At 41.2% G+C, this 13,810-nt stretch overlaps 1 protein-coding gene across 1 annotated transcript in view; it reads left to right on the top strand.

Moving 5' to 3' along the window:
- The first annotated feature begins 750 nt into the window (after positions 1–750).
- Positions 751–13,810, top strand: part of sema3fa (sema domain, immunoglobulin domain (Ig), short basic domain, secreted, (semaphorin) 3Fa) — a 63,936-nt gene continuing 50,876 nt past the window's right edge. Inside the window, exons 1-2 of the mRNA XM_074669531.1 lie at positions 751–1,160; positions 2,691–2,847. Coding sequence (XP_074525632.1) covers positions 2,736–2,847 — 112 coding nt within the window. The 5' untranslated portion in view covers positions 751–1,160; positions 2,691–2,735. The remainder of the gene's footprint in view (positions 1,161–2,690; positions 2,848–13,810) is intronic.

Here is a 13,810-nt window from a genome sequence, read left to right on the forward strand (position 1 = left end):
TATAGGGAGTCAGCACACACCCACAGCCTCGCAATCCACTGTAGCATCGCGTTTCTACCAGACTTGGCATGTTAGCACAAGCTAATCGGGTATTTGACACATACCTGCACAGCAGAAAGCCAACTCGGGTCACTCTTCGTCCCTTGCTGCTTCAAGTGCCCAAAAGTGACTAAAAGTTGAGCTAAGCCTCACCCTCGTTTCGAGATGAGCATTGTCTGCTTGGCGTTTCGTTTTACTCTGGTTGTGTTTTTCTTCCTCCGTCCTATGTCCAGTATCGCAGATGCTAAGGATAGCATCTCGCTATCATCAACACTCAAAGTCACTTGCGCACTGGAGGCGCTGTGATTGGTTGAGGAGGTTACCATCTGCTCTCCACCCGGAAACGTCCCGATACAACTGTCTGTGGTGCGGGCTGAGGTAAGCACTCATTTTGCCAATGATTGCAGGATTATTTTTGGAAAATTTGACTCCTTTTTAGGTAAATCCTGCAGACCCTACCTTTAAATACAACTGTTTCATGGGGAAGGTTTTGAGAGTGAAGGCTTATATAGTGGGCAGTGGCCAGTAGCACATTCAAATTGATGACCATCTTTACCAAACCAAAGAGTTATAAACTTGAGTGTTTGATTACAGCAGGACAATTTCACAACTTAGTCTGCGTCCTCCTCTCACGGTTAAATCTTCAATATATGGAGTGGGTTTAATTCGGGGGGAAATATTACAGAGTAAAATGTTTTGTGCAAATTTCAGGGCGGGACATGGCCCAGGGATGCTAAGGTACGTTCCCTCCCCCATGGGTGTGTCTACTGCCGGAGAGTATCCACCTGCAGAAGCCGCTTCTCAGTACTTCACACTTGAGCGCCGCTGCGCAGGAGACCGAAGCCGCTCCGCCACTCATCTCCAGGAACAACTCTTTGTTTGTTAACCTCCTTCATGAGGAAATACGGACTCTTTTGATGCGATTTAAAGCTTACTACAAGATAAGGCGGTGGCGTCAAGTTAATTTAAATCCAAGCTTTGTTTGACTGGGATAATCGTGTAGGATCTGCAGTGGATACTCTGATACTCATGCGTGCGGACAGAGGAGCTCAAAGGATCTGTGTGGATGATTTTAAATATTGACCAGCTTTATCACAGTATTCACTGGTGTTAACTGCAAGGTAAGTCGGTGAAGAAGTGCTTATTTTGTTTATGTGTTGCAATATATTGCAGACTGTAGATTGATGTGGTTTTTAAACATCAGAAAACCACACTGGGAGAGTCGAGCAAAAAAAAAAAAAAAAAAAGAGGAGTGATGCCTGCGCTGCATGTGATATCGGCTATGATTTATCCAAGTTAGGCTGCCTTTTATTTTTCCAAGACTAATTTGTGAGAAAAGTGAAGATTATGTGTTTTAAAATCAGACTTCATTTGGTGACATTTTGCCTAATTTTTGTGCGTCCTCTGTTGCGTGTGTGTCGTATAGTTCCCTTAAATACAAATGTGTGTTTGATTAACTAGTTTCACTGAGAGTTAAAGCTGCATGATGCCGTGTTTTCAGAAATCTCCTGTTCACAGTGATTGGATTTATGCAACTAGTCCTCGATGCCACTTTCCACTATTTTAAAATCCCAGGTACTCTCATAAATGTCACGTGGTTCATGTTCATGCCCTCATAACTCAAAGCTCAGTCACGCTTTATTTTGGTGAACGGTCTTGCTTTGGAGTTGTGCCTTCAGGGCTCAATGTGGAACTTGATCTTAAACCCTGACTGACAGTTTGACCTCAGTCTCAGATCCACGTTTACGAGTGAATCAGTGCAGTGCGTGGATAATCACAGCACAGCAGCCCCGCTTAGCGCGTTTTGTTGTCTCCAAAAGTGGCACAGTTATTTCTTTGTTTTTTAATGCTGGCACCAGGCATAGCTGTGGCGCCTTCAATTCGCACTGATAACTTGCAGAGTCTGTCGTTTCTTTTAAGGGGATATTATTAACTTCAGCTCCCTTTTTGTGGGTGATAAAAGCGTGTTGATGCGCTTTGTGTGAGCACAGCCAGTGCGCGCAGGGCTCCACGAGCAACTCCTCCACTGCTTGTGAAATTGCTCTTGCCGTGTCGTAGGCTCTGTACCAGGTATTCGCAGAACTAGCTTTGCATGAGATATCAGACATTATTATGCATGGTTTGCATGAGAGTGTAGTCTCGAAAGAGAGTGGCTCTTGCTGGCTCTCCCAGCTGCATGGAGTCTTCTTTCATTCAGACTATTTCCCCGATTGTGCACATAAGCAGACACAGGCAAGAATAACTGTGGGCGGTTAGGAAACGCACAGTAAAATGAGAGACCAAGCAGAAACCACAGTAGCAATGACAATTCAATTCTGAACCAGTTGAGTTTCTTCCCAGTCTCCTGCATCCCTCTGGTTTTATGCTTCTGGTGACTTATTGCACACACTAAATGAAATTACATGGTAAAGTATTTCAAACTAACATACACTGTAAATGGATTCATGAAATAGGATTCAGTCTTGTTTCTGCTGATTTCTGTGGTGTATGACTGAAGACCCTAGAGAAGCTTTTCTTATTCTTATATCTCTGTAGATCTTACCATAAAAAAAGCAAAATGACCCATTATTGAAGAACTGGCCTCTGCTGCTGGTTGGTGAGGTGAAAGTTCAGGCTCATTGTCTGATGCTCATCCCTCTGTTTCCCCCCAGCTCCTGGACTCTTCTTCCTCTCTTCTGTTAACAAACAGAGGGACAATGTTGTGGGACAAACTGTGCTGGCTGCTGGCCCTGCTGGCCCTAACGTCCGGGACACTGCCCCCTTCCAATGAACCCCTCTCTGCTCCGCGGATCTTCCTTTCCTTCAAAGGTAAGACGCTAACACCACAGCCTGGTTTGTTGTTCACTTCCTGTGTTTCTGTATTTGATATCAGCTTTGATAGTCTCTTTGGGTTCTTAATTTCTGTTTTGTTCAATAGCTGATTAAAATTGGCACTGGCTAAATGTAGGACTTGACGTGTATTCCCCACAGCTTTGCACAGTGTTTGATTGTGAAGCGTGATGTGAGGGATGAGGAGATGTGCCCCTGATTTCCCTGAATATTAAGGGTCAGAGAATGGGTCTCCATTTAATCGCCTGGCTGCCATTAGTTGCCCAAACAGGCCTTTGTGTAACCTCGGCTCCCTTCTGAAATCAAGTCAGATTTAACACTTGGCTGGGTACGCACTCGGGGCACAGATCCAGCATGTTATGAATGTTTGCCGGTGCCACATGAGACCCTGAGTGTGTTGAGCTGTCCTGCTAAAATAGGTCCCAGCGGTGCAGTGTCTTGTTCTTTGTCATTCAAGTGCTGGTGTAGCAATTGTGTGCGTACAGTCTGACGGGTTGTCAAAGATTTGTAGAACTTCTGAAGAGCCTTGCAGGGATGTCTATGTCAGAATCTAAAGTGTTGGAACTGCAGTCCCCTGTTTAAATCAAGAGTCATATTTTACATGACCTTAATAAACATTACCAGTGTGTATTTGTTAGGACTGAACAGGGTTTTTGAGCATGGTTAGAGGTTTTTCAGTGATGTTTCACCCTCTCTTGGTCCTCCTGCTCAGATATTTCACTCACCTGTTCGTTTCCCCCCTTACAATCCCATCTCTTCCTGTGCATCTCTATTAGAGTTGGATTTTACCCTCCACTGGTCTCACATTTACTTGGCAGAAAAGAGTTCATTTATTCTCTACAGCTTTTAATTGAGTTTCTTTTTGTTTTTAATTAGTTTCTGGGGTTGCTTTATGCCTCACAGAGCAGCTTCAGATAGCCGCAGAGTAGAAATGCACCTTGGCTGTGCATTTGCTAATTGTATTGGTATTGCACCGTTCTGCTGGGAATAGCTCAGTAATGTGCTTTTATAAATTATTTATGTGCTGGTGAACTTAAACAAATAATACGCTTTAGGTTTTATGATGTCTGGAAAATAGATTTGCTTGTAATCAGAGCTGTTTGAGTGAAAAAATCACTCTAATTTTTAACAAGGATTTACTTTCAGATAATAAAATAAGATAAGGAGACAAGCTTCAAGTGTAGGCGGCTAATTCTAACAGCTACCAGAACGTTGTTGATTTTGCTTCTGTCTGTGACCCAGCTTCACATGTTCTTCTATAAAGGTTACACACTATCACTTCTCACTGATTATTTGCATTTTACAAAGCGAGAAGAGAAGATTTTGCTGCTTTTGGCAGAAATCCAACGTTTTGACACAAGAGAACCAACACTTTGTCTTTGCTTCTCATATTTTTTCCCTTATTTCAAAGCATCAGGCAAAAGATTACAGGCATACACACATTCTTTAAAGGACAATAAGAATAGCTTCTTCAGGATGTATGTAGCAGCTGTAAACTGCATTTCAGACTGATAATCTGCTGTAAACTCTCCTTTTGCTGTGCATGGACTTTTGATATCTGTACATTCAGTGCCATCGAATTAAAGCTATTTCATGCTGATGAACTAACATGAAGTGCACCTTTTCCTGAAACTCTGCAGCTAAAGGATTATAATGCATAAAAATAACAGAGAAAATCATATTTGTTGTTTCATGGTGGCAAATAAACAGCCATAGCTTTCATATTTTCAAAAAGTGTGAGAAAATCCTGCCTGTATGTTATTCATTTATCCTCGTTCATCACTGAAAAAATATATAGAGTAAGCTTTCTGTGCACTTCCATTAAAATGACTGTCAATATTTGAGCCTTGTGTCTAAAGGATCTTCAGAGTGAAACAAAAGAACCCAGAGAGTGAAAAAGGCTTCTAACCTGAAGGGCTGTAAAGCACAGGGTTAACTATGTAAACAATTATAAGCAAGCTAAGCTGATAATTTAGTCTTTTGTGGTTCCCAAAGTAGCTCCTGAGTGTGTTAGTGCAAGCTGAGTTATTAACTGTGATAAGGACCATGAAAGCAAACAGAGGCTAAGACCTAAGGAATGTCCACACAAGGCTCGCAGGGATAGATCATCAACCAGGACTTCAGAAGGGACCAAAAGATACCCTTACACACTTTGAAAACACAGGGCTGTTGTGAATCTGTCAAACGTAACTTTGAATCTCTTCCTGACTCAGTTGAGATCGTGAAAATGTAAAAAAAATACTTCTGGCTATGACAAAAGGATTCTGTAGGTGTCTACTCTCTCATGAAGACCGGACGCTGCAGGCTCAGATCAGCTGCTGAGAACTCCTATATTTACTTTCAACAAGGTCTGTAATCACGTGCTATTTTAGTGCTCGGGGCTCGACGAGGTTGTGACCCTTCAAACAGAAGCCAGTCACACCCGAGGTTAACTGCCCTCAAACTGTGGGAGAATGGCACCATATTAACAAGTAATAGCTTGTTAAGCTAATACTCAAGCCCATTTGAAAGTGTTTAACTTTGTTTTCCTTCAGCCCCTTTGGTCCCCCTTTGGAGGAACACCTGGGTACAAGGTTAGCAGTGAGAAGAAAGCCAGGCAGGGCTGTAATTGGACTAATTCTCATGGACAATCTTAAGGTTGCTTCAGCCTTTGCACTTTTATCTCTGACAGTCTTTTTTGCTTCAGATAATAAATCAAGGATTGTCACAGAGCCCAAGAGTTCACTATCAGCTCATCTCTCCCAACATTTTTCAGGTTTGAGATCAAATATGCAACATATTCTCCACTTTTTTAATTGTTGGGTAATTAGGGCAATAGTAATTGAGTAATTGACTAATTTACAGCATTTGACCTCACCTTCTGCAGATTATATTCATTAGAAAGATTTATGTGTAGGAAGAGTCCTTTGTCTCCCTCGACTCATTCTTCTCTGGAGGTAGTCCTGTATTGTTGATATCCTTCTCACTTCTCAAGTAAAAGCATTACAGTAAAAATACAGTTGCAAGTTATCGCACATTTGCTTTCAATTGTTCCAAGAACCCCAAAGCAAAGTTTCCATCTTTCTTGTGTGTTACAGACCCTTTCTGATGTGTTCTCAAATGAGCTCACCTTGCAGGAAAAATCCTTGGTGGACGGGTGAAAATCATTCACACATGCAGCCCATCCTGAAAATTTCGAAAGTTTTAAAGAGTTTTGTGTGAATACAGATTGCGTAACCTGCTATGCTTATTAGCTGACCAGCACAAAGAATGGAAAAGGCATTCAGACTGTTGTTCTCACTGCCTGGAAGCTCTTATGCCGTTCAGTCGTTTACTGTCATCAATTAGCCGTATCATCAAAACACATTAAGCACTATGGTGGCTTTTATCACATGCATCATTAGAGAAGTTAAACATAATGAGACAAACTGTGAGTTACACAGGCTTCTTTAAAAAAACATGGCAATTGCAAACTTTTGTATTAATATTTATGTATTGGTTTGTGTTCTTGTACTGCATTTTTGATACATGCAGCATGATGGCATAGTACATTTTTGCACATAAGATGCATTCCATTATAAAACATATTAAATATGTATCTGCATTAAGTTATGTTGAAAAATTCAAATGGGATAAATAAATCAGCTTTGCATGCATTTTTATCTTATTTAATTCTTTGTCAAGCTAGCTAAGATGAGAAATTTCATTTTCTGACATTTTATGCTTTACTTTCTCATTTTTAAGAATATATCTAAATTTTTGTTATCAACTAGGTTGAGCATAGAATTTGCCAAATGAAGATGATTTTGACCTAATATCAGAGTTGCACAGCTAATTTTGAATTTGGGGCAAATGTCATCTTGGATGAGTGGTTTTTGCTGGGATACAGGGGACTACTGGGATGTATCAAGGTCCAATCAGTTTCTGGCACTTAAGAATTTTTGGTTGGCTAACATCGTAGTCTTGCACAGTGCAGGACCAGAACAAAGTCAGGGCTTCTTTTCACCAGGAACACATGATACTGAAATTCCTATTTCCTCTAATGTAATCCAATACAAGCTTATCAGCAAAATCTGCTTTAATCCAGCATCTACTTTTTCAGTTTTGTTGGCACTTCAGAAAGGGAATGAATGAAGTTATATCCTTCTTTTTGTATGAGTATTTAAAAGAAACTTTATTGATTGTTGTCCTGATTGTGAGCACCAAGTGGCAGCCGCTGGTCTGAAAATATGACGCCTATGCTGAAGAGTTAAAAATTGCAATTCTTTGAGAGTCCGCTTGGGGCTGGCTGCAGAAACACCAGAAACCACAGACCACAGATAGGCAGATTTTAAATTAACAAGTAAAACTGTTTACACATTGGTTTAAAAAATGCTCTGTGTTTCTCTGTCATCACAAATTGCACAGTATTTTTATTTTCATTTCGAAGTTATTAACTTACTTACAAGTTTTGCCCATATAAGGGCACGGCTGACTGACAGGCGGTTGAAAGTGGCTGTCTGTGAGAAGAATCAATAGGTTAGAAAGGTCCGCCTCTTTACCTCATCCAAACTTAAAGTTAGGTTGAGCTCATTTCCAAGCTAAGCTCACTGGCAGTCAGCTTCAGAAGTCCGTCATGAACACAAACATGTATTCCACAGTTTATGGTGAGAACTCAGGTTCTGCACAGTGAGAATGTAATTTGTGAGCCTTGGTTGTGTATCTTAAATTATTCACTTGTACAGTGTGAGCTGACACTCTACTATCACACATTGTAAGCCAGGCTTTAGAAGTGCAAATTTTCGAAGTGAAAAATTCATCCAAAATTTGTGAGGATAAAAGCAGATGAGCAATTTGAGCCATGAAAGAAAAGTAGTGTAAGAAGCAGAGCCTGAATTGAATAAGTGATGCTCAGGAGCCACTTTTCTTCTGAAGCACACAATCAGTGATGGATTTGTTGTTGCAAAACAAGCAGAAATCAGCGGCGACACTGGTTTGCTTGTTTTTCCACAAAAGCAAATAATCTTTTTGCACTGGCTAAAGTCCACTGTGCACAGTTTGAACCACTCACTCACAGACTGCATTATCTAATCCACATCCTCTCTGTCCTTCTTGCTACCAGCTGTGCTTGTTTACTGCTTTCCCAGTAGATAATCATCATCAGTACATGAGGGGAACAAGTTTGTCACAGCATTACTCTGTCTCTGTCCTACATGCATTCCAGTTCTGAGAAGTTATGGATGGCAGGATGCTTTTATCTTTTGGTCACGTTGCTGCTCACTCGTACATACAGTACTCTCTTGGTATGCATTACACATGCAACATTGTACCTGTTGGCTGAAATCTGCAGTCCAGAACTCCCTCCCATTCCTCTATTATCTTCATTAGAGAATGTCAGGGCACTGCAAAATGTTTCCACAGAGTAATGTGAGGTGGCTGTGGCACGCAAGCCTGCAGCAATTATTACAATAGTTTGCTACTTTCTCCCTAGAGATGCTGCTTGGGGAGGAGAGGAGGAGGAGAGGGGGGTGCATCCCAGCAACCTCTGCTCTGCAGGATTCATGCTGTCAAAGTCTGATTATTCAGGAGAGAGAAACAGAAGGCGACAGCTCCTGTGCTAAATATAGTGTCCTTCCTGTCTGTTTCTTTCTCTTTTTATCTCCCTCTCCTCCGCTGCCTTAACGCCACACTCACACCCTCTCTATTTACTCAGTGATAAGAGGTTGGCAGTGTCAGGTGAGGCAGGAGAGCACCCAGTACGCCCGCCCACAGCTGGAGCACGCTGTTTTAACACACTCCACAGGCAGAGGGGTTAGGGGGTCCCTAAAGTGGCCTGGACTTTCTTTGAGCGAACGCACGGAATGGTGAGGCAGGAGTGGGTGGACACAGGCAACAGAAGGGCTTTTCGCAGTAGGTGCAGCGCTAACTTGCAGGCTTTAGAAGAAAGGCTGTGTCTCCATCAATCAGGCAGCTCCTCACCCTTCAATGAAACCACAGAAGGACATAAATACAAATTCTTAGTGGGAAGCAGAATGTAAATGGTTCTCTGCCATTTCAACATTTTTTGAGCATAAATTACATTATGAAATTACTGGACATCCTTGCTGTATGATGGAAAAGCATACAGCATCCAAAGGCTGTATGAATTGGCCGATACCGATATCCGATACTAATATTGCCGTTATGGCCGATAACTGATATTTGCCGATATCAATATTGGTTTAAAAAAAAAACATCCTGAGATGAGCAAATTGTAAACATACTGAAAATCGTGCAAACTGAATATTTTAAAATTTCCCTTTATTTTCAAACTTGTTTTCCTTGTCCACTCTCCTTAGGTAGTTTTGGTGTTTATATAGTCATAAAAAACAGCATTATTTGGGTCTTGAAAGATCATTCAAGATGCTCTGAAAATGGCTGGCAGCTAATCAGTAAATGTCGGGCCAGTTTTACACATCGGCCGATCCTGATATGTTAAAAAAAATGGCTAACACAGGCCAATACCCATATTGATACCGACATATTGTGCATCTCTAATCGTAACATCTCATTTTCTTATCTGGAAGCATCCTGCACAGATGTCTCCCAATGTTTTCAAGTCATCGGCTCCTTCACAAATCATCACATATGTTGCTCTTGTTTGCACTTTCTCCAAAACCTTTGGAAGCTAAACGTATGATTGGTGGCGCCTCTTTTGTAAGCTTGGCAGTGTTATCGCAACACACTGCCAAGATACCTGAAAAGTGCTTAAAGGTAGCACGTGAACACTCATGCAGGAAACACATGTGCCATCCTGACTGGAAACTGAAGGAATAATTTGAGCCTTAATCAAAAAGTCTGACTGCAGTGATTGCTGGAGCCTCAGTCATTTGAGGAGTTCTGATCTTTTGGATTCAGGTTAGACTTTAGGATCAGGACTTTTGGGATGCCTAAGAGGTTGAACACGCCCCCACTGTCATCACAGCAGTCACTAGTTAGTCCATGACCTTTTGTAGCTCCCATACTGCTTCCCTTTCTGTCCATCTTCAGCTATCACCTCTAATAAAAGCCAGAAAGCCTAAAAAAAACTGGGATCTTTGCTTCAAGAAAGCTTGATACTGAAGAAAGAATCTTTGTAACTCAAGATCATTCTTAGTTTTCCTCAACAATCCATTTAAAAAGTTCTCAGTCGAGGCCTCAGGTGCGTGCATAGCGGTTTACTGCGAGTTCTGGATGCCTTCGCAGGATGAATAGCCCCTCTAGTTGCCTGTCTGCTGCGTAAAAGGGAGCAGCACTCAGCAGGGGTGAAAGACAGACACGCTGTGATGAGTGTGTGTTTGAGTTTGTGTGTGTGTGATAGAAAGTGCCTCCATAAAAAACATCCTGGTGTTTCTTTGGTCTTTGCTGCAGCCAGTTTTGTAGATCAAAATGTGGCAGACACTATAAAAATAGACGAGAGTCACAGGAAACATCAGACATGCCAGTTTTTTTTTTTTTTGTCCTGCGTTTCAGTGAGTTGATTGGCTTCTGTGGGTTGGTCTTTGTGGTTGAATGTGCTTTTGATCGTCATTAGCATTATTCAGCAGATTATCAGAAGCAGTCTGTGACCATGCATACTGTTTACAGAGAAGAAGAGGATGAGTTAGATGAAGAGGCCAGCCGTTGTTGTGGTGGTAAGGGACAGGGCTGGAGAAGGGAGATTTTAATGGTTTGTACTGGAGGTGGTTTTCTTCAAATTCAAAGTGACAGGGAGGAATGGGAGAAAGTCTTTTAATATTCATGTCAAGTCCATGTGGTTACATCTGCCTTGTTTGTGCATGTGTGTGTGTATTTTGGGTGTTTGTGTGCTTGCAGAGCTTCTGCAAAGCTCTAAAAATGTGACACTGCTTTGGTTTGGTTGCTATAGCAGCACCTACCTGTCACTCCTCACAAACTGAATCGGGTTCAAATGCTTCTCTCGGCAGAGGAGAGGTGGGATGTAATCACAGCGCTGAGCTTATTTCCCTTGATGTCTGCTGTCTTGTCTGCTTGCTGGAAAAACCTGGAGCAGAGCAGCCTGGAGGCTCTGAGGTTTAGTTAAGACAAACGAGAAAATAAATTAGCTAAAACAATAGACTTTGGGGAGCAGCAGTGTGATTTTCTGGAGTTGTCAGGAAGGGTTTGAGAGTTTATCAAGTGATTAAGTGAAAGATTGGTTTTTCTGTGTTGACGTGTTCTCCAGATGTTGCAGGGGAGTGGGAGTCCTTGGGTGAGGGGTGGAGGTAGAGGTGGGAGGGGGTTACAGCCTGGACTGAAATTAAGGAGACAGCAGGTCAAGGGCACCTCTCTACTTGTTTACCCAGACAGCTATCATTCATTATCATTTGTCTGTCAGTGTCCAGATCCTGTTACAGCTCTGCCGTGACCTCGATCATGTGGTTGCCATTGTGAACACTTGGGGTGGGAAACAACTTAGGACACACACTCTGTCATGTATTGGTACATTAACAGACTCTGTGTGTTTGTTAGTGTTGCTTTGACACACAGATGGACCAGATATAACTTAAAAAATGACTTCTCTGGTTTCAGCTCGGCCAATTTCAGTGACTACTTTGAGCTACAAAGTAGAATCTGTGGTTATCCTCTCCTTGTGGGACGTACATATCGTATCAGATTCTGGTGGAAACAAAAATCCTATAGTGCTTTGATGTACTCAGTATTAATGCATGTTACCATACATACAAAAAATGAAAGTGACATCTCTCATTTGTGTAAGAAGTGAGCCACAAAGGACCATTATTGTTGTTCTTGAGCGATGAATCATTCGACTGATACATCAAACAAAAGAAAATTATCTGGCTTCAGTTTTTGTTCTCTCTGCCAAGAGCTTTTGAATGAACGGGGAAAACATTTTCAATCAAATCTCTGGTCATGTTATCTGATTCACTATTTCCAGACTTTGTTCTGCTTGCATGATTGAGATGACTACTTTTGGACTTCTGGTGGGATAAAACAAAGAGTTAGGAGATGTTATGTTGAAAGTTCTGATGAAAAATGTTTTACTTCTTTGAAGAAAGAAAACTGACTTACTGCTGAATTTTGGATTTGAATGATAAACAGGGAAAGGTTAACGTGAAGCAAAATGTACAGAATGTGGTTCATATTATTACAGTGAATTATGGAATAAAGGTTGCAGTAGTACATAAACCTGATTTGGGGTCTGTCTTTATAAAGAAAAAGGTTTAAAATGGGTGTATTATGCTTTAGTTGAGTTTGAAGCATGCCCAAACCTGGCCCAGAATCAGAATCAGAACCAAGCAACAACCTTCGGTCTTAAATATGAGACAATGTGGAAGAGCAAAAATTTGCTTTTTCTGCAGTGTCCGCTTGAGGCTTACTTAGGAAATACCATGTTGTCACCAAGCCATAAAAAGCCATTTCACATCACAGACATATTTACTGCCTGGTATAAAATAACTTCTCCTTTCTTGATCACTGAATTTTCTTTTTTTGCTGGCATCCTCTGGTCTGTTAACTGCTCAAAAAGGTTCAAAAGGTTAAAAAAAAAAAAAACATGAGATCTTTATGAGACCTTTGCAAGATTTGCAGAAATGTTAAGGTCTTCAAACTTTTAAACATGAAATATATGAAGCTACTACAAGGGTCCCAAAAGAAAAGCCTTTAAAGAAAGAAAAATACCCTGTTTTAGAGATGTTATGAGGAGGATCACTTACACTGTAGTAATGACTTTGACGAGGTGTGATTTTGAATTAAAAGGAGATTGGATGGAAACGAATGTTCTTTGTTCAAGGCAACTTTTTATCAGATACAACATGCCTAGGTAGGCTGTCTATCAGTACAGTTACATAGCAATAGCAGTAGTCGGCTATATGTAGTGCTATCATCAACCTGGTGCTCCGATGTTTCCATAGGCTAACATGACAATGAGTTAACACTGTCAGTTTGTATGTAGTTAAGTTGCCGTCTATAGTGCAGCTGACATGTCCGTAATGTGTAACGTTAGTAAATCCTGGTTATATCCTGCTAGTCATCTACCAAGCAGAGCTGAGGTAACCTGGCTCTTCATTTTAATGATAGACTCTCAAGTTTGAACAGACCACTGCAGAATAACTGCTATATGTGAGTTGGAATGGACATTACCACAAATAGCTTTGCCCCCTGTTTTTGCCTTTAGCCCCTGTCTTAGCCTTCAACTAGTGCACTGTCACTCTCCGGTTTAGCTTTCTTCTGCTCTTCTGTCCTTTTTCTGTCTGACATTTAGGCTCCTGTATCAACCATTACTACAAAATTAATCACAGAAAATGTTTACCGTAGAGAACAGTACAGATCTCTCTTCTCACTTCTAAACTATATCAGCCAGCGTGGTGTTGCCATAAAGACTTAGACGTGCTGTAAATCAATCCAGTCCTGCCCAACCCAATCGGGAGGCTAAGAAGTAGCATTTAGATATAACTTGTAACCAGTAATATCGGTGCTGATAATCTCATTTTAAAGTGTGGATTAAAATCAGGCATTTATCTAGAAGGGAGACTTTTGCAAGATCACTTTCAAACTCCTCACAGCCCATTTAAACTGTCTTCCTGTGACAATTTATAGTTTTCTACTGATAATTTTTCAAAAAAAGGTTGATTTTAACATTTTTAACATTTAAATATTTGAATTGCAGTGGATTTAGAGTCCATGCTGCAAGGGGAGACGATTGTTTCTCTGTCTTATCAGTGATATCAGGTGAGTCTGAAGAGCGGCTGATGTTCCCACACAGGAGATATGCTGGAGCTGAGGGTTAGATCTGATGAGCTATTGTTGGTATTGAGTGTCTGAGGGAATTTTCTGCAGCCCCATCCTCGTAGTGTTATCTGAATTCAACATGACAGACTACAGACTTGTAGTCCTCCCTGTGGACACACATACCGACATGTTGAACTTGAGGAGTTCCTCCAGGAGGAGAGGAGGTGGAAAGAAAGAAAGACTCAGATAATGAGGGCAAAAGTCGAAGAGAGGACTG

Source organism: Halichoeres trimaculatus, unplaced genomic scaffold, assembly GCF_033239565.1.
Source record: "Halichoeres trimaculatus isolate MK-OKI-2021-1 unplaced genomic scaffold, fHalTri1.1 fHalTri1_scaffold_1, whole genome shotgun sequence".
Classification (NCBI taxonomy): domain Eukaryota; kingdom Metazoa; phylum Chordata; class Actinopteri; order Labriformes; family Labridae; genus Halichoeres; species Halichoeres trimaculatus.